The sequence below is a fragment of the Labrus mixtus genome, chromosome 4 (assembly GCF_963584025.1).
Source record: "Labrus mixtus chromosome 4, fLabMix1.1, whole genome shotgun sequence".
NCBI classification, from domain to species: domain Eukaryota; kingdom Metazoa; phylum Chordata; class Actinopteri; order Labriformes; family Labridae; genus Labrus; species Labrus mixtus.
Window position 1 is genome coordinate 31025386 of NC_083615.1, and position 25509 is coordinate 31050894.

A 25509-nucleotide genomic window follows, 5' to 3' on the forward strand; every position below is an offset into this window, starting at 1 on the left:
GAGCACTTGTGATAGGTTGATGCTGTAGCAGTTATTAGCGCAACGTTTAAAAACAATTACTGACAAAACACCGGTATAACAGGAAAGCATTGTGAAATCGAGAACGTGTTACTGTCTATTTTTTTTTTTCAGGCAGTATTTTAACAGTGGGCCAGTAATAATGTCGAGCCCTGCTTTAAGTGCACATATTGAATGGTTAAAGTTTGGACCTTGGGTGTCTGATAGACTTGGTGTTAATACACGGCTGTATACTTGAACCTGTGTGATTTGATTGTGGGGATAGAAACCTGTTGTAAGTAATACTTTTGCATGTGAGGGAAAGGATTTCCCTGATACATTTGGCAGTTAAAACTACAGACTGCTTTACTTTGATTCTACTCTGCATACTTCGACTTACTATAAAGTCTAAGTCTAAGTGGGCGTCAGTGGCTCAGTTGATAGAGACTACAGTCCATCCCCAGCTCCTGCATCAACATGTCTGGTGTGTCCTTGGGCAAGACATTTAACACTTAAGTTACTCACGCTGCTTCGTCAGCTGTGTATGAAAGTGCATGAATAGGATTAGTTACTTCTGATGGTCACTATACACAGCAGTCTCTACCATCAGTGTGTGAATGTGTAGGTGTGACATGCGGTGTAAAAAGTGCTTTGAGTATTCAGAAGACTTGAAAAGTGCTATACAAGCTCAAGTCCATTTACCAAGTATGAAGTTACTCATTATTAATCTTATTAAGTCAATCCAAATATATGCATTCACCTAGCGTTCACATCATAACACCTGGAATATTCTTATTTTTTCTCTGGTAGTCTCTGTACTAGTTTGAAATCATTGGTGACATATGGGCGATTTGCGATATGTCTAACTAGTGAGTTGTTCACCGGGTTGAAGAGGCAAGAAACCCTCCTCTACACCGCAATATTTAAACATTTATGTATTCTCGAAAGTACATAGAGGTTTCCCTCATTTCCAATGCCATCTAGATTACAAGAATATTAAAACAAGCAATAAAAAACCAAAATCAATTACAAAAACAACTGAGATAAATTAAAATACTTAGAATTCAAAACATGTTGGCTAGAAATCAAAATCCTAAACTCTGCAAGAGAGGGGAGAACTTCAATCTTTAGTTTGGCTCGAGGGCTTTCCATGGATTTGGGGCATCAAAAGAAAATGCAGATTTATGGAGTTCAGTGAAAGCTTGAGGGACTTTAAGACATGTCCAATCCGTAGAACGGGTCATGTAGGTTCCTGAATTCCCCTCCCAAAGGTCTGTTATGTACAGGTGTGTACATTAATCTATATCCATGTCTAATGTTGACTTTGCTCTTTTCTCTCCTTCATTACTCTTCAGATTCAGCCTCAGAACTCGCTGGACAACCAAGTCAGACCAGAGGACAGTCTTCACTGACTCCCTACACCTGTTTGTGTGCGGCCTGTCTTCCCCACAATGCACTCAGGCCTTAGTTCAATTAGCCATGACAGCTAGTGGCACAGGAGCCCAAAATTGGGTCAAAAAACGACAAGTTCTTGTTCTAAATCTGCTGAAAAACCTGTGTCACAGAGACACGCTGACGGGGCCAAAGGTAGACCGTGAACTGAATGAATCCAGGTGTTTTTTCTTTTGTTTCCTCACTGATCCTTCTTTCTTGCATCTTTTCAGGTTTTGGAACTTTGCCATTGTGTCCAGGAGAGCCAGGACCAACAACTGGCTAATCAGGTTGTGGGTACAAGACCCACCCTGGAGCTGCGTAGAATCCAACTCTTACCTATTGATATTGATGCTCTGGCTTTTGTAGTTAACTCAGTAGGTGATATTGGAGTTGGATTAGACTTTGGAGCATGCTCAATGGAGTTGGAGTGTTTGGACGCCCTTACCAGGTGTCAGTACATTCACTACCTCTGGTGGGTCCACGCAAGGAAAACAATATGAGCAATCACACAAGCACATACTAAGGTTGTCAAAATGTATTATTTTAAACCATACAATCTGTGTTATTTTAATGTTCGATAAAAATAGAAAAGGATTGAAGATTTACATAACAGTGGATCTTCAGTTATACTTAAACCACAAGCTACTGCAAGCTGAAGAAAGAGAGCGACTGTGGTCTTTTCAAACTCTACAAAAGCCTGTGTACACAGAGAGCGGAGGAGGAGGAGGAGGAGGAGGTGTCATTATCAAGGTTTAGGTTTCAATAGGTTGCCAATGCATTTGTGCAGCTTAGAATGGGTGCTTGGGGTTTGCTTGCATCTTTTGGTAATTTATAAACAAGAAATAACCACATTTTAGGTGCCAAGAAGTTCTACTTTTGTCAGCATGGTATCAAAACAGGTATCAATGTTGTTTGATTTTTAGTAGGATCATATGGAAGTGTAAATTCTGGTATCCTGACAACAGTAACTAAAACACTTATGTGTCAAGCTTCAGAATTAAAATCAAAATATTAGCCTTCTCAAAATTTGAAAAACTGGATTTGAAGTCTTATCTGTGTACTGCACTAGATACAGAAACACTTCCTACTCTGTAGTTTCTATTATATTCACATTTGGATGATTTGCCATCTGTCATGCAAAGTGCATATGCAAAGTAGTTAGGTGCACAGTTAACAAGCTGGGTGATGTGATGGGAAGATTCTCAGTTCTGTGTAGTTTGTTGCACACGAGGGAGCAGATGAAAAGACAACCTGTAGCATAATAGTGGAGCAGTGGCTGTTGTTGAACTGTAAAGGACCTTAAAGCCTGTGTTTCGATTTTGGACATTTGAAGCAGCTGAGAATCTTAAAAAAAAAAACTGCTGCTTTGAGTTTGACATTTCTTAGATGTTTGTCCACCTGTCACACACACTGTGATCTGTTTATAGCTCTGTTTCCTTTCCGGCTCCTTGTGGTCTGCTGGTTTTTTCTGTAACAACGAAGCATACAGTTCCCAGGACCGAATCAAGAAAGACAATCACTGACGCCTTCAAAGGATAATTTTAAATAATCTCAAACACTGGCATGGAATTTAAGAAGGCCTCAAGTTAGAAGGCAAGATGGAATCAGACATTTAACAAAACCAAATGAAGCTAGAAGGTGTGTAAAGCTCAGCGTACACTGCACGGTTGTAAAAAAAAAAAAAACAGGGTGGAATGTCAGCTCACACTGTACGACTGAATCGTTAACGACCCACGACCAAAGCTCACGATTTCCGTGCTCACACGGTAAGACCCGTTTGCCAGTCAGGACCTGAGAGCTCACACTGTACGAGTTAAATCGGGACAGAGAATTCTCAGTTGTCAATAGGAAACTCCCACAGATCAAGGTTGAAGTCAGATCTCTGTGTACTTTAGAGGTCTCGTAGAGTATGTACTGTCTCTCTCTCTCTCGCTCTCACTCTCTCTCTCCCCCACTCTCTCTCTCTCTCTACCCCTCTCTCTCTCTCACTCTCGCTCTCTCTCTCTACCACTCACACACACACACACACACACACACACACACACACACACACACACACACAATCTGCATCACCAATAAACACAAGCTAACTAGCAGCTAAATTACAACAAATATTTCCTGCCAGCTGGGAGGGAGAAGACAAATTAAACAGACATGCCTTCTGTTGCCATGGTGATTTCGGTATGTGGCTCTGCTCACTGCGCGATTGTGTGCAGTTGTACGACCAAAATATCAAACATGCCAGAAAGTCCACCGACTGGTTGATAGCAGCTGATTGGGCTGTGATCGGCCTCGCTGTACACCGCATGACTGAGGACAAACCGGCTAGTAAACGGACTGAGCTGCAAAAAGAGAAACCAATGATCACAACAACAATACAGCTATTATTCACATGACACTGAGTTTGAAATGTGTATACTGTGCATGGGTATGTGAGTAAAGGCAGTTATTTTCGAGTTATTGCTTTTACATTTTATTTTATCATCCAGTAGAATACATGTCAACTGCGGATATAATACACTGACTTTCTTGTTTATACATGGCAGCAAAAAAAGTTATTCTACGTATCTTCAACTTCTAAGTGAAAAGCCAGAAGATTGGGAGTCTTGGCTACTCAGCTTCCTATCACAAATACGTCTTTGTTTCATCATGAGTGACACGTTTTATTGAAACTATTTCTGTCATTTCAGTTTTCGCAGCCGCAAGTATGGTGACAAGTTTGCTGAGAAGTTATCCACCATTTTGTCGAAATTCCCAACCTTGAGAAAACTAGAGTAAGATCAAAATAATTCTTCCCCTCTCAAACTATTTTTCTCTGAAGCCTGTCTCTTTAATTTCCATCTAGCTTATAAAGAGTGGACGTTTTTTTGTTGTTGCCTTTTAGACCCTGCACAACAGTGATTTACTGATTTTGTCTGTGTGTTGTAAAGGTTCTGTGGGGCCAGTTTGACTGCCACAGGAGCAGCTGTTTTGGCCCCAGCTCTACAGGACTGTCCAAACCTCACTGAACTCAAGTATGTTTGATCCAAAACAATTTACACTGATTCAGTCAACGTCCTGTTTAACCTGTTCTTTCACACCTTGTCATGAATTTTTTATAAATGTGTGTACAAATTTAAGTGTTCCCAAATGGATTGTTGACTCCAAATATCTATTTACATGATGAAATATTTGACACAGAGCTTTTGTTTTTGTGTTGCAGTCTGAGTGACAACAATCTGAAAGATGAAGGGATTGAACTCATTGCTGATGTTTTTGCCAATCTACCAGGACTGGTCTCGATAATGTAAGATTCACTTTGAGAGTTTCTTTTTAAGATAATCACAATGATTGAAGATGTCGTATCAATGCGTAAGTGTTGTGTGTGTGTGTGTGTGTGTGTGTGTTGGTGCATTTTGCAGGCTGGGTCGAAACAACATCTCCCTCGAGGGAGTGAACTGTCTCATCAGGAAGACGTCATCGTGTTTGAACATCCAGCACATTCATGCAGAGTATGACTCCAATCATTCACACACAGGCACAATGCCAACTGAGCTTAATTGATTATTATAGTATGCTTAAATAAATAGTGTTTATACACTGGGAGGTCTGTTTTGGACATTTTCCACCAGGGCTGCACACTATCAGAAAAAAATAACTGACATTGCAATATTTTTCCCTCTTGCTATATTTAGTGAGATATGGCAACACAAGATAAATGCAGTGTGTGTTTATGTTCAGAAAACTTAAATAATACAATCATGCTTTATAGTATATGGGTCATTTTCTGCATTCAAAGAGAAACCCACCACCCCCTTTTATCACCCCCGAGGGTTCAGCCCTCTGACAGCTGCTCTCCCACACACATGGAGAATGCGAGAGACAACAGGTGGAGGGCGCACAGGAGGAGCGACACATTTTCTTGGTCATTACTTAAAGAATATTGTCGTGGGTGGTAATTGTGTAACTTATGTTTCATCAGCCGTCTTGAATCATGTTCAGAGTCACGTTTAGTCTGCATGATCAGCCCTGTAATTGAAAGTTCCCCATCTTGAGTTTCCTTTGATTCACACACAATTCACCGTGCCACTTTAACACATGTAAACGCACCGTGGTACATCGGCCCAGTTTACAGTCTGTATAAGTGGCCAGAGAGTTAACCAGCACTGGGACAAGATGGCGAAGACAGACAGAATGCACGTCTAGCTTGTGATGTCACAAAGGGAAAGTCTGCAAACAGCCTGTTTGAGCACACATTTTCTGAAAAGTGGAGCAGGCAAACGATGGATAGAACGGACTTCTCTTATAGTTGGGGGGTTTGTAAACAGGCTAGGAACACATGTTAGTGTTAGAAAAACATGGTAAAATGCATTTTGCACATAATTCGACCTCTAAGATAACCAAAAAGTTAGAAAGTTAATATTGTAATACAACTCTGTATTATGTTAATATGTCTTTATTATTTTTGCAGCGGATTGAAAGACGTGACAGTTACTTTCTCTCCAACCTCTGATCTGCAGAGCAGGTGAGTTCATGGTTGGATTAACCTAATGTCTTAATACAGAAAATGTATTAAACATACTCTGTGACTATTCATTAAATGAATCCAGTACAAAGGGAGGTGTTCTCTCTCATCCTTGTATTTCTCTCTTCAGCCACCACAATAATTCAGAACCAACAATCAGGTAAGAAGATACAAGTCAACAACACTCTTGCCAGATCTTCACAAACACTGACAGTTTGTTCCTTGTTGTCCTATGCGCCTTCTCTGAAGTTCAAAGGCTCTTTAAAAGAAGCACTGTGACTCGTTATAAAATAATCGTAACCATAAAAAGCATCTGAACCTGTAATAACAAAGCCTGCTCACGTTTAGTCCGTTTTCACATTGTCTTGAATATCTTTTTGAGTTTTATGATTTGCACTTTTCTGTTGTTGAATAACTCAAGTTTCTTCCTGCTGTTTTTTCTCTAGCCTGTTGAACCAGAAATGGAGCAAACGAAAAATACAAGAACTTGCAAAGTCGCTGGCATGTTGCCCTGCCTACTGCATCCTGGAGTATGTAAACCTTTAACACATGTTTCACTTTAAAAGAGCCTTACCCAGAGAAACACTGAGTGTATGTGCACATATTCAATTATTTAAATTATATTGTCTCACATTAAAATACCTGTGCAAGTAGACCCGGGGGGCAAAAAATGGGGCACCAATTTTCTGTCAGGTGATATACAGCACATTTATTGAGGTCTGCTCAATAATTATTATTATTTTTTTTAATATTTAAATATATCGATTCATAGCTTACAGTCACATGATCGGTGTGGAGGCCTGGAAGTCAAAAAGCATTTAGGAAAGTGGCATCCACTGCTGAGCACTAAATAGTGAAGCTGCAGCACGGGCTTGTTAATTAATACCTCTGAAAGCGACGTGTTTTCACCTGACAACCACAGAAAACAGAGATATTACGATTAATTGCAAGTTCTCTATATTATCGAGACTATCTCTCCGGCCTCAGAGAACCATGGTTACACATTGTAACCTTACGTTTTGGGTGCCCTACACAAGACACAATTTAAACTCTCAAGTCCTCAGAACTTCACCTCAGTGATGTTTACATTTTGGATAGATAGATTTTATTTGGCATGGACATCACAGATACATTGTTGAAGTGTTTTAGCATACATGCTAGTTCTCAACAATATCTAGAGGACAATCCTTCCCCTTACACCATCGCCAATCTGCAGTTCTAATGCAGTCATAATGATGACTTTTTCCCATTACATCGCTCCTCCATATGTTTGTGGAAAGTCTACATGAGAGCTTGGACAAGTCTTTTTTCAGGTCCACATGAGTCATTTCAGACAGGAGTCTGGGGCTACCTCCATATCTGGGAACTTGCTTTTCTCATTGCGGACCAAGAGAGAGGTTTAGTTCAGCCTGGAGAGATGCAGATTGTACACAGTGATACACATTTTGTGTGTGTGTGTGTGTGTGTGTGTGTGTGTGTGTGTCTTTCTCATCCTAGTCTATCTGGAGTCCAATGGGATGTTCAAACTCTGAAGACGCTCACTCAGTTATTGCCAAAGTTTAAAGTCACCAAAAAGATCATGTAAGTGTGTAAACATACCAAACTTCCTTTAAACTGTATGGTGCCTGAAATGCCTCTCATTTAGACATTTTAAAGTATTTGGACTGAAATTAAACAAGTCACAATTAATATTGATTCCTATATAGGACCTGCAAAATATGCCAGTGACTATGTCTATATTGTTATACTTATTTCCTGAAACCGTTGGGAGGGGTTGTCAGATGATTCTATAAATAACACCATGTAAAAAATCCCAGACATGTTCCATGCCAGAGACTCATTATGAGAAGTATGCTACACATTTAAAACAAATAAATTAATTTGTTTTAAGATCAGGAAAGAGAGATACTTTTGTCCACATGGGTCACCAAAATAGATCAATCCTGAAAGGTCCTCACAGGAGCGTTAAGAACATAAAGATAGAAAAGGGTGATATACTTGTTCAGGTACTTAAACACCAGTTATCACAGTTTGTTGATGTTCACATTTCTCTTTTCAGTTTGAATGAGAGCTGCTCCTCAGTGAAGGATTTGGTGATTCTGACTGCTCTGCTGTCTGATTGTCCTGCTGTGAGGGAGCTTTACGTGAGGTACAAATCTGTGATGTACACTGCATACTGCGGGACAGATCTATGAAGAATGGATTGCACAGAAAAGCGCCCACAATCTGCCCCATTTGAGCACCCTATCCAAATAAGAATTTGCACTTATTATATGACAACATATCCACAAAGTTGTCCTGCAAGTTTGATCTTGTTTTGCATCTTAATGTGGAGAAATGCTGCCTGCACCTTTGCTCTGCACTGACCTGCACTCTAAGCTGATGCAGCTGTTTTGCCCATATTAAGATGTTGAGCGCTTAGGGGAGGGGAGGATATTTTTCAGGATATATATTTCACTGACAAACTGCTCCAAACCTCTCCACAGATGTGTTGAGTCTCTGAAAGCACTGGAAAGATTTAAGCCGTGTTTTTATTAATAATAGCAATCTCAAAGTCATATATTCAGACTTACGCTGATTTTTATTTTTTAAAGTCATACAGAGGCGGAATTGTTTTTTCCAAATCATTGGAAAGTTTACGTGTGACATTCTTAGAGAGAAAAAAGAGAGATGGAGAAATTGCGCTGATTTAGTGTTAAATAGCTCCACTGTAATTGGCAATGACCTCTTGTCTTTGTTATTACATACTTTATTAATCCCTGGGTGCAATTCTTTTAAACTATTGAGAGGCATACTTCTCACACACATAGACCTGAATCACACACATGCACAAACAGGACCTGTGGACATGCATTGGTGGAGAGATGTCAGAGTGGGGCTGCTACACATTGCTACACAGGGAGAGCACCAGAGCGGTTTGGTGTTCAAATTTTCCTTAATTTACATAGATGCAATGAGACAGGCTCACCCAGGACACAATCTGCTGAGCAGTGCAGTTTGTGCGCATTTCCCCCTGTGCACGTTGTTGGATTCCATGTTATCTTTTTCTCTCATTTGCACAAGTTTAGCGCCTGCAAAAGCCGCTCAATCAGTCTGTGAGTCTGGCCCTGAGAATGCAAACATGTAAGACTAGCATGCCATTCCATGGCAACATTTGTGTCAGTATGTAAATAAAACAGCTAGCAGCTCACTTGATGATGATGATGATCAGTCACATAGAGTATTTCCTTCACTCACTTAGAGGTGTAACCACTGCAGCAGTGTAACTGTATTTTTATGTTTCAGACTACAAAGTCCTGTCGAGGTGTCGGTGGGGTTCAGTGAAGGAAGAGAACAGCCTGGGAATGAGATGTCTAAAAAACTTTGGTATGTTTCCAGTGAAGGTTTCAACAGGATTTTAGCTTTACTTTTTTCGTGTACATCACTTGGAGCGGTAATGCCAAAGCAGGAAGAAAGTGCTTCCTTGATTGTGTAGAGGAGATGATTTAATTCAAAAGGTTCAAAGTTCAAACAGCATCTATTGTAACAAGAGATTGCTTTAGAGATAATATTAATTATGTGTATCCCAAATGACCTTCAGTAAGTAGATGTGAGTTCATTGAGCTTTGTTCATAGTTTTAGTAGATGTAGATGTCTTCTGCTACTATATCTGCTCTCGGTGTATTTACACTGGAGGTTCCATGTTTCCTTATTAAACTTGTATACTGCAAACTGAATACTAACGGGCTTCAAAACCAGATGTAGGTACAGAGATACAGGCTCCACAAAATGTACACAATGGCGCTCAGGCATCAAAGTGTCCGACAATAAGCCGAACGATTACTGTATGTTTTTGAGAAGAACTTAGTTGACATGACTTGGAGCTGGTGTAATCAGCACGTTGTCTTTTCAGCCTGAGCTGCTGTGCACTGCTGCCTGCTGATCTGGAGAGAATATGGCAGAGTTTCGGAAGATCCTCTGATGTCACATTTATTGAGTAAGAAAAACACAAGAATTGTTGCTGTAACTGTAATTAACTGTTTGTACTTCAGATACACTGTACACCATAATGTTGTATATGATATATATTCGGGTATTAGTAAGCTTAAAGGCTTTATATGTGATTATTTGATCCAGCAGATGTCGCCCTTGAGCACCAACATGAAACCAAAACAACTCGCGCTGCATTGTTGTGTTAGCATGCTAATGCTAGCGATCTTTATTATGCTCGTATCTTCACACTGCATGTAAATTTACCTGAAATGAGCGTGATCTAGAAACACAGTTAAGCAGTGAGTACAGTATGTTATTCTTCTTTTCTCTAGTCCCTCAATTAAACAACTTTTATACGTGAGGGGAGGAGTCAGCCGGCCGTCCGGGCGATGTAAACAAAGTGAAGATAGGACTCTGAAAACTCTGAAAACATCACAGACAGTGGGACTCGGGTGTTACACCCATTGTAGACAGTCATGACTCATAGAGTTATTTTCAGAGGATATACTTTATTTTGCAAATTGGTGTTATGATCTACTGACTTGAATTGAATTGAAAGATCAATGTGTCCACAGACAGCATTTCTTTGTGCCTGCAGCGCCCTTCCTCAGTGTAGTTCAGCCTTTTTTCAGTCTTTGCCATCAGCTGTTTATTGTCACGGCACTCTGAGTTGAAAATAGTTGAACTTTGGATCAGCGTGGCGTTTTTTCAACGTTACTTACTTAATCACTTAAATCAAGAAGGAACAGGACTTCTGACATCAGCTTTGTCAACAACAATGGCGGTTGAGACGCTAATCTGACTCGTCTTTTCAAGGGAACAAGTTCCAGGTGTAGAGCTGCTGCTACTGCCAGTATATGACTGCTTTACATCATTTTCTTTGTGATAAAGTAAATACTAAGCACACGGAGCTATCTTAAACACATCTAACGGACATTAACCGAGGGAAGCAGAAGTTAACTTTCCTAACCTAGCAACAACGAGCGCATATGAGAAGAGCTCTGAAGCGGTGGTTGTTTGCGCTGCAGGCGCAGTCTGTGGACACAGGCACTACTGAATGAAAGCACTACTTGCAATAGTCTTTTGTCTGCATGGACATTTCAGATTCAGCCACCAATAGTAAGGCAATGCAATTTTTTTTTCCTGCATTCTGCGTTTCCTGTTTCGTTCTCATAATTTAGCAGCAAACAATATGCTCCCTTAGTCTCTTGTGCCTGACATTAATGTGACCCATCATTCTGCCCTGTCAGCCTTTCCAGTAACTGCTTGGATAACAAAGGACTGAAGAAGCTGCTGGACTTCCTGCCTCGTCTTAGAAGCATCCTGGAAATCAAGTAAGTCACACACACACACACACACACACACACACACACACACACACACACACACACACACACACACACACACACATACACACACACACACACACACACACACACACACACACAAGGTGATAACATAACAAAAGACCATTCTGGAGACCTTTTATAGCTAACCCAGACAAAGGGAGCTTGCACAGTGTGCATTTTGCATGAATGAATCAAACTGGCAGGCATTGAAGGAAGTGTTCTGAAGAGATGAGGCTCTTTGTTTTGTTTTTAGAAAATGCAATATAATCTTGGTTTTCTTGGCAGGAGCAGGGCCGTTCTATTCCAAACAACCAGGATCCAAACAAAAATGTGTCAATGCTGGCATCTACTACGTTTAGCCTGGGCCGTTATTTTGTGTAATTGGCTTATTTATGAGATTAAATATGTCCTTTTCCCCTGGCTTATTGTCTCTGTGTGTGTTTTTCAGTGCCAGTAACAATGGGATCAGCATGGGGGGAGTGGTGATGCTGGCTGGTGCTTTGTGCTCCCACAGCAACCTAACACAGGTTCTCATCAGGTACTCTTTGTTTTACATTTTAGGCATTTAATGACTGTATTAAGTAGTTTTCACAAATGCACTGCTCATGAAATCCTCCTGAGGTAATTTTTCACCAAAGTTTAACGTCTCTGACCGGCGGTCTCAGGAAGCAATCCACATAAAAATGACATGCCGAGTCTGACGCCATGATGACAGTTTTTGCTTTGCAATGCTACATGTGATTGCACATATCGACAACATGAATTGAATAATTGAGAAGCACATACTGGTCAGCAAAAATCTGATTAAATTAACTTCACTACGTGCTCGGAGGTCGCATTGGTCATGGGCAGGCGGCAGGATATAAGCGTCAACAACCCCTCCCACTCGCTCACGTTGAATTTTATGGAATATTACCTGCTGCGTTCACCCATCGGCACACCCTGATTTTACACAGGAATTATACTGGAAGGCTACCAAGACAAATCAGGAAGAAAGTTGGAATAGAAAAGGTGGCTGTTTGCCGATGTTTGCTAAAAATGTCTCTTTGTTTATACCAGAGTATCATAGACCGTTAAAAACATGGACGTAGTCTCAGTGAAGTCATTCATTGGTTTCTAAAGCGGACCTTTGATGGCAGTCCCCACATTGGAAATGATGTCTCGACCTACCTTTGGGTCACCGTCGAAACAGACAAGGATGTGGAGCTGCCTCAAGCCTCCTGACAGACAACTACAACTCGCCTGTCAATCAAATCAGCTGTGCCTCTAATCATGCATGACTCTTAACCTTAATATAATCAAAACGACCCCCATACAGTGTGTGCCCATTAAGAAATTAGCTTTTAAGACCAAATTCATTTTTTGAACCAGGCTGTGAACATGTTTATTCCTGCTATAAAACAGGGATTTCTGGAATTCATGATTAATAAAGTCTTTCACACTTGAATATAAAACTCCTGAATATATGTCCAGGAGGAGCTTTAAATGTGAACACAAACAGACACATTTTTCACTCAGACTTCACTCGCAATTTCTCCGGCCACACCCCTAGTGTTTTTTTCTGCAGCCGAGTCCGAGTGAGCTGATGTGAGAACACAGCAGGTTATTCTCAGAGAATTCAGCTCGAGCCAATGGGAGGTGGAGTGACGTTTAAATACTGTGACCGCTGCACGCGACCACTATGATCTCAGTGCACATAATTAAACGTCTGCATTAGCTTTTATGTTTGTCAGTATGTTCCTCTGAGCTGTTTTGTTGATAGAGTCATTCCGCCGAACTACATGTAGCATTGCTATAAAGGCAAATATTCTCATTCTCATCTCATATAGCAGACTCTGTTGCTTCGTCTGCTACTTCCACGTCACCTTGATAGATAGATTAGATATTTTCAGGGGTGCATATGTGAAATCGGCAGTGACTCTTGGGGCTTATGGAGCCAACCTTAATTGAAGAACTTCATTTTCACACTTCATTTTCCAATACAGGAGGTTTCTGCTTTAATAGTATACAGTGTATTACATAGAGAGTTGCATGGATTGGATTTTTTGTCAAAATTTGCATAATGCAGATAAACAGATTTTCTCTGAAGTGCTTCTGGTGGTTTCACAGTGATGGAGGCAGAGAGCGACTGATCTTGAAGTTCTGCCGTGACAGAAGGTAGATAGGCTGCATCTGCAAACATCTGGAATCACAGTCTGTTTTAATTTTCAATGCATAAGCTAACTGTGTTCCTTTTCAGGGCTGAAAAACAAAAACTAAAGATTTTCAGGTATAGTACTGCAAGGTCATGATGACACTTCTAATTTCACACCTTATTATTTCCAAATTCAGACACTAAGAAAAGCTTCTCCATTATGCTGCAGGCTTAACAACAGCAGCCTCCTGCCGACAGATATAACTAAAGTCTGTGGACGATTGGTCCAGTGTCACTCGCATCTGGAGTTAGAGTAAGTTACATTTGTACGTTTTTGCACATAAAGACTTCAAGATTATGACCAAACAGATGAACATTAGTATTATTTATGTGTGTCAGTTTTTCTCACAGCTCACTGACAGATGAGGCGATTCAGAACCTGCTCAAGGTCCTGCCGAAGATGAAATCTCTACAAAGACTCAAGTAACACACACACACACACACACACACACACACACACACACACACACACACACACACACACACACACACACACACATAACCAATTGAGTGATGCCTCGTGTCCACGCTTTTTTTCCGGGCAGAAAAGGCAAAAGGGGAAATTTCACATTAATTAACATCAAAATGTTACTGTATTGACTTATCTCTATCATAAAAAGTAGTATTTAAGTAATAATAATAATAATAATACATTTTATTTAAAGGCGCCTTTCAAAACTCTCAAGGTCACCTTACAGAGCAGAGATAAAAACAACAAAGTAAAAACACAATGATAAAATTAACATTAAAAACACAGTAAACACAAATGTACAGATGTAAAGGATTAATGAGACCGGATGGAGAATGATCAGACCGAATATGCCGGTTTAAAAAGATGTGTTTTGAGATGAGATCGGAAAATGGAGAGAGAGAGTCGATATTACGGATTTGTACTTCTTATTTATTTAAATCACACCTGTCCTCTTTGTCCTCAGCGTCAGCCACAGCATCTCATCTACGTCTGGAGCAGTGACGCTGCTCAGTTGTTTGACGGTCAGTCATCGAGTAAAGTCTGTGGAACTCAGGTACAAAACCTCACTGTGTCTCATTGGTCAAGACAAATTTAAACCACCGTTTTTTAAAGACAGTCTGATCTGTTGCCAATACAACTAGTAGAAGTTTTTTTTATGACAGCTGTGTCACTGCAGCATGTCTGTACATTCTAATGTCATTTATTGATGTGAGACAATGATCGTATTTTTCTGAAATCCTGCTTTGTTCTCGTCCTTAGGCATCAATTTGAATCCTTCGTACATTTTGACAGTGTGAAAGCAGAACAAGCCAGGTGCAGGTGTGTGATCAGCAGCACTTTCACCTATTTTATATAAAATTATACATGATACAGAATGTCAAATCTAGCTTCTTTGAGTTTCTCTTTCTACTTACCTTGGTAGAAAAATGGATCAGAAAAACGTTGTCCTCCTCCGCTAAGGAAAGATCTATCTAAAAGAAGATAGCAGAGAACCTCTTAAAAATTATTTTTTTTCATTTGAAAGTTTCACTGACGAATATGTCTGACTCAAATTTTGGAGCCACATCTGTGAAGCCAAAATCAAGTGCAACAACAAAAACATTGATCTGATGACTTCCTAAAAGCAACACAGACAGTTGTCATGTGGTTTCAGATGGCTTTGTGTGACTTTTTTTTATCTACATTAGCACAGAATTAGGAAATAAAAAACTAGTTTCTAACTTAATGCTCTAACAGAATGTCTGCCTGTGTGTCTGTGTGTCTGTCTGTCTGTGTGTCTGTCTGTCTTTGCACAGGTTCACTGGGTTCAGTCTGAATGCTGATAACTATGAGAGACTGCTCAGTGTCTTACAACATGGCCCCCAGCTGTCTGCCCTGGAGTATGTGTCTCTCCTACAAACCTCATCTCTCTTATACATCAGCCCTGCACTTAAACTCAAAGAATTTACATATCAGTGTCAGTACGCTTTACTCACATTCTGTGTGAAGATTCTGAGTTATCCCTTATTGTCACTGCAGTTTATCAGGTAACCAACTGGAAGACGAGGGACTGAAGCGTTTTTTGGAGACTCTACCGAGGCTAAAAATCATCAGCTATGTCAAGTAAGGCACTTGTTGTGAAATATAAATGCATACAAACTAAATAGAAAGTATTTGAAAACATTCAAAATCCTTATTTTATTTAAAGTCTTTTAAGGAGTATAGATTCAATTGGCCTCCATTTACTCTGAACCATTTAGTTTGCTTATTTGAACAATGTTATTTTCCTTGTGAGTAACTTTTCTGCCATTAGAGCCTGGTCAACATTTTCAGTGATTTTGGCCAAAGTGTTGATGAAACTGTAATAATAAAAAAAAATGCAGAATGCGAGAGCCACTTTTCTCTCTGCTTGAATGTGTGTTCACAGTGTGAGCAGGAACAGCCTGACGCAGCAGGGCCTGCTGGATGTGGTCAGCACTCTGTGCGACTGTACAAACGTGTCCGGTGTAGAGGTCAGGTGAGTTAGTGTGCTGCGGGAAGGTGCTCACCAAAGCAGCAAAGGAGAGAAAACGAAGCAGTAATTGTTAATTGTTGAAAGTGTACACATTAAGTGTTCATTCTTGTTTCTCTCTTTGTCCGTGGATTCAACTTTCTGACGTGTGCTGGCAGTTTGGGAGCAGAGCAGAGGTGTCTCATCTGGTTCACTCAACAGGCAGGTGGTGAAAAAACTCTCAGGTAGGACAAGAAATCAATGTGATTTAAGTTGAAGTTACAAGGGTGCCATTGTGCACAGACTTTTGGTTAGATGTAAACACCTTCAGATTGTTTGCTAAGTTAACATAGTACCATGTTTGTGAGGTGTTCCTCACAAACATAAAGGATAGACATAATTTTTTGTCCTTATGGCATATTTGTGCTCAGAGAGTCTAGCTTGTACGTTGCCTCTGTTTAGTGCTTCACATATTAAACACATTACACTGAAGACATTCTCATTTGTAAATGACTAATATATTCTTACAGCTTATAAAGTGTCTTAATTCATTATTTTTCTCACATCCTGAAAGCAATTACATTTCAATATGTAAGAACAATGAGTACATTGACCACACTGAAATCATCTCTGAGGTTTTGAGGGGAGCCAAGAGGTTTTGGGGTCTGCTGATAGATATCTATGCACCAGCTTGTCACCCAGAGCTGGTGAGCGTGACTCTGGCCTAGTTCATTGTCAGCCCAAACAAGCATGACATTTCAGCTTCGTTGTCTGAAGACGTTACAATAGGCAGTGTTTATCCTTTGTCTTTGAATTCTTCCATGTGTGTTATTTCTCTTCTCCTAGTGTCAGAGAGGGAAATTTGGAGCAGGACCATTTGGTCAGAATAGGAGAGATCTTGTCCACTTGTCCCAGTCTGTCCAAACTGAAGTAAGTATTTCTAAATCATCAGATCATTTCATATTGTAGGCGTTAGATAATATGCTTTTCTAAAATTTGAAATAAAAAGCAGACCAATCAGATCTTTAATGTAGTTACCTATTAACGTGGATTTAAAAAAAAAAAAAATTCTCACAGGTCCTCAAAACACGTGTGTGAAGTTTCTTATTCTAAATCCACTCTGTTCCTGTATTTGATCATGCCTATAAACCCCTCTATTTCAGCCCTGCTCAGAACAGGCTGTTTCTGTGTCTGTACCTTTGAATATGTAAATGAGTTGTGTCTGACCACGCCCCCTCTCTGGAAGGGCTTTCTTGCATCATGCCCAATTGTTAACGGTGAGAAGGCAGACTCAGAGGGCAGAACAAACACCTAGCTGTGGGAGTGTCACCCACCTGGGGGAGAAAGGGGAGAAAATGTCACAAAGGGGAACTCTCCAAACGGCCTGTTTGAGCACACATTTTCTGAAAAGTGGAGCAGGAAAAAAACGGAGAGGATGGAATTATCTCATCATTGGGGGGTTTGTAGACAGACTAGGGAAACATATTAGAGTTAGAAAAACATGGTGAAGTGTATTTTGCAGAATATGTGACCTTTAAGAGAGACAAAAATGATAACTTCTGTGATTGGTCCACAGGTTCCAGAACAATGATCTGGAGTCTGACTGGATCGAAGGCTTGGTGAAAATGTTGAACAGCAGTCAGAGAGGACTCAGTGTCAGGTAAGAAGGACTCTTATTACTTGTGACCTGTGCTTTTTTTCTCTTAAAGGAAATGTTGACATGTTGCTCAACAGAGTTGTACTGAGCCATTTCTCCATAGCTTTTATTCTGCCACTTCAACACTTGTGTCTGAATAACTCGAGAGCAAATTGTGTCAGGGATCTCTCTCTATTTTTTTTTATTTTTGTTGAGATCGGCAAACTTTATACACAGCACACTAGTTTTAAAATATGACAAAATAGATATTTGTGTTTCTGTCTGAATTCAGTGCTTACCAGATATACTTCTAACAATGATAATTTAAAAAAGGAAGAAGAATAAATAGTTAGAACTGTTGTTAAAATGCTTTATTGGATGGTTGAAATATTGAATTCTATCTTTGTTGTAGTGTTGAGGAGCGTTGGATCAGATCAGACGAGGTTGTTAGTTTGCTGTGTCAATGTCTGGAAGCCTGCAGCGATGTTCACACTATCGGGTGAGGACTGTAAATTCACACACAAACACACCCACACACTGACTTTGAAAGACCTTTTTAGTGAAAGAGATTTCTAAACATATTGCAACTCTCTCTGGATTATTCCCCATCAAGTCATATGTCTCCTCTCCTGTGTAATATTTTTTCTACAGGGTCCATCACAACACAATGCACCTGACTTTGAAGAAGGACGCTGAACTGACTTCAGTAAGGTAATGCACATCTGGATGCATTTTGAAATTCATATCCCCCTTTATGTGACAGTGTAGCTAAAGTCCTGGACCTAAAAGTGAGACAGGATAAAGTGTTTAAGGAATATTTATTAGAGGTTTTTAATTTACAAAAGCTAACAACACTGTGGCACTTGAGAGATTCCAAGAGGGTGAGGGGGAAAGGATGAGTCCCAGTTGATACAACAAAGAGTTTCAGTACAATGACTTGAAGCTTGGGTAGTAGTAGAGGTGAGGCTGGCTGCGTTCAGGTGCGCTGGGACTTCACAGAGTGAGGCACTGGAAAAATACCAAAGCAGATGTAATTAGAAGTCTAATGACAACACATGAAAAAGCCAAAGAACAGTCAGTAAGTGACCTGAATAAGAAGCCGATATAGCGCTAGTGTAGCAAAGATAATCTGGCCGCTTGCTGGGAGTGGAGGAGGGAGTATCAGAGCTGCTGTAGGTGAAGCCAAATGATGTGAAGGTGCAAGATTGGAAGCCTGAGCGCTTAGGAATGCCTGAAAGCACTGCAATCAGGCAACCCTGAAGGACACAAAACAATAATTGTTCAGACTTCTGGTGTTCTGGGGACTTTTTGAAGAGGAACTGTCTATTTGGGATTTCCCTGAGAACTACACACCATGGGAACTTTTTTTCTGTCTGCATTCGCACCCCCATGGTACCTTCTCTGAAGCAGGAGCTGAGAAGGCTCCTCTAAAGGGGGCTCTAGGAACTGAAATAGTTCCAGTAGTGTGGAATCAATAAATTCAAATTCAAATGCTGATTGACAATGAAGAATATGTATTGTTTCCTCTCCTCTCCTCTCCTCTCCTCTCCTCTCCTCTCCTCTCCTCTCCTCTAGCCTTGTGGACTGTGCAGTCGAGGGTTACCAGCTTGCACCTATGACAAGCATTATACAGAGGTACCCTTCACTGAGGGAGATGGAGTAAGTGCTCCCTCTTCTGTATAAAATAAATAACAACAAGTCAGTGAGCAGCAGAGATGTTGCAGAAACAAAGCTGAAATGAAATAACTGTTGTCATTATCCACAGCTTTTCCCACAACCACATGGACATAGAGGGAGCGGAGTTTCTTGCTTCTGTCCTGCCTTCACTGCCAAACCTCACCTCTCTCAGGTCAGAGCCTCTTTCACATGTGAAACTTTTACCAGTGCTTGTTTTGATGTTCCAAGATGCCAAGATCTTTCCTTTTTTTCTCGTGCAGTTTTAGTTCCAAAGAGATTTGGGCCCGTGTGGCTGAGAAGCTCTCAGAGACCTTACTCCAGGCTACAGCTATTCAGTGCTTAAAGTGAGAAAAACAAACTCATTGTATCACATTTTATTATCATTCTTCCTTTTGTAGTTATTCATTGTTTTTTATCAGCTCCCCCTCGGAATATAAATACAAGTGTACTCTCTCTCATTGTATTTGTTCGTACATTAAAACAACTTAAGTCGGGACCCGTTAGCCTGGTGGTTGGTGCGGGGGGGCTGAGGTCCTCCAAGCCGGCGGCCCAGGTTCTCGTCTGACCAGTGGCTCTTTTTCCCACATGCCATTCCCCAATCATCTCTCCCCTATTCAAGACTCTGTCCACTGTCCTATCTCAAACAATGGAAGGAATGAAAAGCCCAAAACATAAACCTTTAAAAAAAAAAAAAAAAAAAGACTCATCTCAGAGAGTTACGCTAAAAAGTCAACAGAACACCGTCATTGTTTCAAACTGTTTGCCAAGCATCAAGCTGTTAGTGTATTTTTATTTTTTTTACCATATTGCCAACACTTAGTTATTTTGTATTGTGACACAATGCATGAAACGACACTAGCTCTGCATTTCATGATATTGATTTACAAACTTAATATTATAATATAATTAATTAATAATACATTTTTAATGTATGTATTGTAGAGCTAGGACAGTGGATAGAGTTTGAAATCAGGGAGAGGCGTGTGTGTGCACTAACCACTACGCTACAGGCGCCCCATAGTATGTGTGATTTTAATGACATCTCCCTTTCTTTCTCCCAGTCTATCCAGCCATGTTGTTAGTGACACAGCAGCTGAGAGTATGGCCAGAATAATGCCACGTCTACAATCACTCAAGTAAGAGTTCAACACTTGACCTGATGGTAATTCTGTAGAAGTTTGAATCATTATCACAGGTAGTCATGGACATGTTCCCCGTACAATTGGTGGTTTGTATTTTGCACACACACAAACCCAGCATTTTGTGGAATGTTTCAGCCATGTCATGGAGCTTAAAAACATAAAACAGTGTCGCCTTCTGTCTCCTCTAGTCTTTCTCACTGTGTGTGCTCGGAGGCTGGAGGGCTGCAGCTCATCAAAGCACTGGGAGAATGTGACGGCCTGGAACGCCTTTGGTAGGACACACATGTGCAGATTGAAGATATTTACAGACATGTCTTAATCCCATAAAGTTTATATCGTTTATATGGGTGTGTGTGTTATTTTCCCCCTTCCACAGTCTGGACTCCTGGCAGCTGAGCGAAGAGAGCGGGGTGTGTCTGGCACAAGCTCTAAGGAATGTCAACTCTATACGCGTTCTCAAGTAAGAAACAATCTTGTAGTAGAACCTGATTTCACACTGGCAGAAGTTACGACAGACATTATAAAACATTAAGCTGGCCACAAGTTGACGCACTCTAACCATGACAGGATATTTGAAACATTAGAGTGAGTGTGTGTGCGTAATGACTTTGCACCGGACATCCACAATGTTTGTTATAATGTCTTCTGTCTGGGCTTTTTAAACCTTGAATTTGTTTTGTTATGTGTCGTATGTATCTTTGGAAAATCTGCATTTAATTTTAATTTTAATTTTTTTTAATTTAACCTGTATTTAACCAGGAAAAAGTCTCATTGAGATTAAAATCTCTTTTACAAGAGCGTCCTGACCAAGACAGGCAGCAGCACAATTACAGGGTTTCAGACATAAAACACATAAATACAGGAATCACAAAAAGAACCATTCATCAGAATCTGTCTTAAGTCATCAGCAACAAAGCGATCAAAAAGGTTCAATACGAGTTAGCTAAAACATCTACAGTCAGATATTTCTGCCTCCAGATCATTAAGACAACCTTTAAAAACATTCAAGGAAACCAGCTCCTGAAGATTTAAAGTATCTTGCAACCGATTCCAAGAAGAGGGAGCAGCATACTTGAACGCCCTTGTTCCTAATTCAGTACGGGCTTTAGGGATGGTTAGAAGGTGTAAATCCTGCGAGTGAAGATGGTAACTTCCATTACTTTTTTGAAGTATGTAGCTCTGTAGGTAGGATGGAAGCAGACTGAGAATACCCTTATAAATAAAAATATCTCCCGTCTGCACAACAAATATACCTTTTATAGATTTTTTTTTAATTCTGCTGGGTGTTAACAGCTCCTCATGTTGTAGGAGGTGTCTATCTAATATACAGTACCAGCCTGCAAAGCTATTTCAGACAGGCATCCTCTTACAGTCACACTGATACTCTTTCCTTACACGTATCCATGTACGTACCACTCTTATAATCTGCTCTATATATAATGCCGTACATTTGCTGACACTGTCGCTGCCAAAGCCTCAGCTCCATTGTGGCTTCTCTTGCAGCAGCTCATCATACCAGCATGTCATCAGCTCAGCATGAAGCTCTTCATAAATAAGTAGCGTGTCATCCCACATGGGAGCTTCATTCCCCTGTCCTCTCATAGTGCAAAGCTGTAAACTTTGGCCCGCTTTGTCCTGTGACATCAGAACTTAGATGGTAGAAGCCAGTTCTGTTTATAAATAAGTAAACATAAATTGAATAAAGCTCATTTTACATTGATATTAATCCACCTCATATGATATGACAAGTTTCTGTCCTCACCGTTATTATAGCAACATGTTGATTGGAGCCGACTTTAACTATTTCACAGATGATATGAGTGCTTGGTTGACAGCTAATTTGGCCCTTGTGCATTGGGTTTGTGTGTGTGCCAGGCTTAATAAGATTGACACTGCAGACGGTGGGCTGGATCTCCTCGCTGCTATGGAGGGACTCACACAAATTGAGGAGATCGGGTGAGTTTTCCACACATAGATATATGTAGTTATATAGTTATATAAAGTTGCACGTATGTGTTCATGGAGACATGGTAGTCAAGTCAAGTCCGAGTCCTAAAGGTTGAGTCTGAACCATTCCAAGTTAAGTTTCAGTTTTCCACTTTAGCACATTCATTCTTTCTTTTTTTTTTGGCCTATGTTAAAAAAGTCCTGGACTTGAGTCCTAGTCCTTTGACTCTTGTCCGAGTCCTGGACATCAACATTAGCACATGAACATGTGATGAATCTCATTTGTCTTTCAAGTGTTTGAGTCGTTTATTCTCTTGGGGATTCAGGTTGGATGGCTGGAGGATGGCTGATAAAGGACTAGAGCAGCTGACCAGACTTCTTCCTCTCTGGGGGAGGCTGAGGAGGATCAGGTGGGTAGAAAAACAAACAAAAAAAAGCATTTTGTTTTTGTGATTTTGTTATTTTACCTAATTGTCAGAGGTTAAACTCTAAAATACTTTCATGTCACACTTTTATAGTTCAGATTAATGTGCACTCTATTTTTCAAACATTCTCTTTAAACGTCCTCTAAAGTTTTACAGGCCTGCAGATTATTATTTTATTGTTTATTAAAGAACCTCGGCCCAGTCCTAGTAGTAGTTCTTTTCTACAAGGGTTATTAACTGATGACATATACTACTGCTTTCTTATTCTTTGCAAAGATCCACAGTGCTGTTGATCTGTGTCAAATTCATAGAGTTTCCAAATGCTTGGTCATGTGTCTGTGCAGTGAAAGTCATTAAAAACATACCAGCCGTTTTATTGGACTGTCATCACCTTCTTTACGAGGACCATCTGGCAGCACGCTCTCCTTTTACAAGTGTCACACTCCCAGCTATGCCAAATCTTTTGTGCGGGAATTTAAAGCAGTTGATGCTGTTGCTATGTTTATTTATTCATGCACATATTGTTAAGTTGTTATGAACACATAGTTAAAGTGATTATGGCTGCTAAAGTCAGTTTATGTCATTTTGGGGACTTAAACTGTGAGGAGTTTTTACATGGTACAGTTTATTACCACTCATCGTCTTATCACCCAACCTGTTATCACAAAGACGACTCAAATTAACGCCACAGTCACATGCACTCTGACCTGGCTGTTAGGCCGCATCGCTACAGATCTGACCTGTATCTGATTCTGGACCACATATGGAGACAGCCCGAATCTGATCTGAAAGAAAATCATTTCCATGTTTCTTGTGACAAGATCAGCAAAGATATAAGATGTACCGCTTTGTTTCAAGAGGGATCCAAAACCAACACAAAATGAAAGTGTCTGAGGGTGCACTCATATTGGGTCCAGTTGTCCTGTACCGTGCCGAAGCTTGCCCCCCTCCCCACTCCCCTGCTGGCCTTCACTCACTTTGCTCCAGCCCCAATCGGGCCTGAGCACGGTTACTTTATCATATGTGTAGGTGTAGCCCTGCTGGAGCGTACCGGAACATTGCTCTGCTGCTTTTTTCTCCAAGTGAGGAAATAAAACATTTGCAGTTTCCTTTAGCCAGTTAAAATGTGTGTACACTTTTTGAAGCACTTCAAAATTCAACCCTCACTAAAGTGTATGTCATGCAAGAGAGACGATCAAACAAACATTATGGTCAGTTATCGTTTTAACATTTAAGGTGGTTTGATTGATTCTTGACGTAGACTCATGCACTGAGTAACATGAAAGAAAACACTCCACCTTAGAAAATCTGTGAAATGCAGCTCGGTGAATGTTCTCTGGCGAAATAACACAGAGAAACATTACTGCAACTTTGAACTATGACTTCAGATGGTAAGTGTGCCTGAGCTTGTATAGCACAGACTTACTGTGGCTTATGATGAGTCAGATCAGATACAGCACTTAAACACTTAATAATGCAAGGCCATGTCCACATCGGTTCCCGTGCTTGGGCCTGAGACACTGTACTGTGTCGAAGCACACTTTGGGTCTTTGGGGGGTCAAGCATACTTAGGCATGGTACAGATTGCCTAGTGTGAGTGCGTCCTTATTGGAGTCTTCAATCAGGCATGATGACACTACATTTTGAAATAACTCCTCATTTACATTGAATGTGTTTTCTGTGCCCACATTTCAGTCTATCAAAGAGCCTTATCAGCGACCAATCAGGAGACAAGCTGCTGGATGCTTTGAAATGCTGTAGTCACCTGGAAGAGCTTCAGTAAGGACATTTTCTATTTGATGCTGCTATTAAAGTAACACGAGCAGGGAACAATTTTACTTAACTTCACAAAACAAAGGCTCCAGGCAAATGATTAGCCTCAGGCTTTTTAAAAATCGAGGTGCTCCATTGATTTGAAGAATTGTTTCAGTCTTAGGCCTTGTGTCCAACTAGTGTTTATTTTCTGAGCGACAGTGTCTTTTTTTCAATTTATGAGGAGAGAGCGTTTGCAGCAGCAGGCGGCCGCCTGAAGAAAAAGCGCAGCGCCCAGCGTCTTTTCTTCCCAGCACTCTGACTTTTTTGTGCGGCCGCTCCAAACGCTCAAGTTGGACATTATTCAACTTTTCAGAAGAAGGCGCTGTTGATGTCACTGGCGCTCTTTTCCAAATGTATGATATTCCCAATATTTTTGAAGCCTACAGATCGTGTCTTTTACCAACATCCTCTTTGCTCCGTGTCCGATCGGGTAAAAAACTATCTCAAATATAAAACATGCAGTAAAAAATAACTGCAGTGTCAGTCATAGAGCGGCCGTTGTCAACAGACTGTTGTCATAGAGACAGGATGGACGTGCAGAAACGCTTCATGCAAACACGCACAGCCAGCGCTTTTCTACCCGAAAAAAAAACACAAGGTGGACACAGGGCCTTAATTAATATTTCACAAGTGAGCACTCCATTGTTCTGCAAAATGCTGTCATTGCTTGCAGAGTTTTTAAAAGTGTAGCTGTATTTTGTTCTGTTTATTATATTCTATAAACTGTGTGTTTTTGTCCAGAGCAATACAAATAAAAAATCTTGTCTTTTGCATATGTAATAACATAACAGAATGAACCTGCTTGTTCTATCTTACAGTCTGTGTAGTAACAGTCTGGGTGACCTCACTGCTGCTAGGATGGCCCTCGTTCTTCCCTCATTGACCCACATCACTGTGTTGGAGTAAGACAAACGCGCACATTCAGGTCTCTCTTTAACGTCTGTAACATTTGTCACACATTTGTCCCGAGGTTAAT

General features: G+C 40.5%; 1 protein-coding gene across 1 annotated transcript in view; it reads left to right on the forward strand.

Annotated features, from left to right (window-relative positions):
* Nucleotides 1-25509, forward strand: part of nlrc5 (NLR family, CARD domain containing 5) — a 47434-nt gene that overhangs the window by 17653 nt on the left and 4272 nt on the right. Inside the window, exons 12-50 of the mRNA XM_061036900.1 lie at nt 1353-1584; nt 1662-1903; nt 4122-4205; nt 4362-4445; nt 4634-4717; nt 4833-4922; nt 5882-5935; nt 6066-6095; nt 6382-6465; nt 7433-7516; nt 7995-8084; nt 9221-9301; nt 9828-9911; nt 11158-11241; nt 11705-11794; nt 13366-13413; nt 13496-13525; nt 13620-13703; nt 13790-13873; nt 14386-14475; nt 14682-14741; nt 15218-15301; nt 15441-15524; nt 15829-15918; nt 16071-16136; nt 16738-16821; nt 17468-17551; nt 17940-18026; nt 18179-18238; nt 19103-19186; nt 19293-19376; nt 19465-19548; nt 20266-20340; nt 20535-20618; nt 20723-20806; nt 22222-22302; nt 22620-22703; nt 24414-24497; nt 25352-25435. Coding sequence (XP_060892883.1) covers nt 1353-1584; nt 1662-1903; nt 4122-4205; nt 4362-4445; nt 4634-4717; nt 4833-4922; nt 5882-5935; nt 6066-6095; nt 6382-6465; nt 7433-7516; nt 7995-8084; nt 9221-9301; nt 9828-9911; nt 11158-11241; nt 11705-11794; nt 13366-13413; nt 13496-13525; nt 13620-13703; nt 13790-13873; nt 14386-14475; nt 14682-14741; nt 15218-15301; nt 15441-15524; nt 15829-15918; nt 16071-16136; nt 16738-16821; nt 17468-17551; nt 17940-18026; nt 18179-18238; nt 19103-19186; nt 19293-19376; nt 19465-19548; nt 20266-20340; nt 20535-20618; nt 20723-20806; nt 22222-22302; nt 22620-22703; nt 24414-24497; nt 25352-25435 — 3360 coding nt within the window. The remainder of the gene's footprint in view (nt 1-1352; nt 1585-1661; nt 1904-4121; nt 4206-4361; nt 4446-4633; nt 4718-4832; nt 4923-5881; nt 5936-6065; nt 6096-6381; nt 6466-7432; nt 7517-7994; nt 8085-9220; nt 9302-9827; nt 9912-11157; nt 11242-11704; nt 11795-13365; nt 13414-13495; nt 13526-13619; nt 13704-13789; nt 13874-14385; nt 14476-14681; nt 14742-15217; nt 15302-15440; nt 15525-15828; nt 15919-16070; nt 16137-16737; nt 16822-17467; nt 17552-17939; nt 18027-18178; nt 18239-19102; nt 19187-19292; nt 19377-19464; nt 19549-20265; nt 20341-20534; nt 20619-20722; nt 20807-22221; nt 22303-22619; nt 22704-24413; nt 24498-25351; nt 25436-25509) is intronic.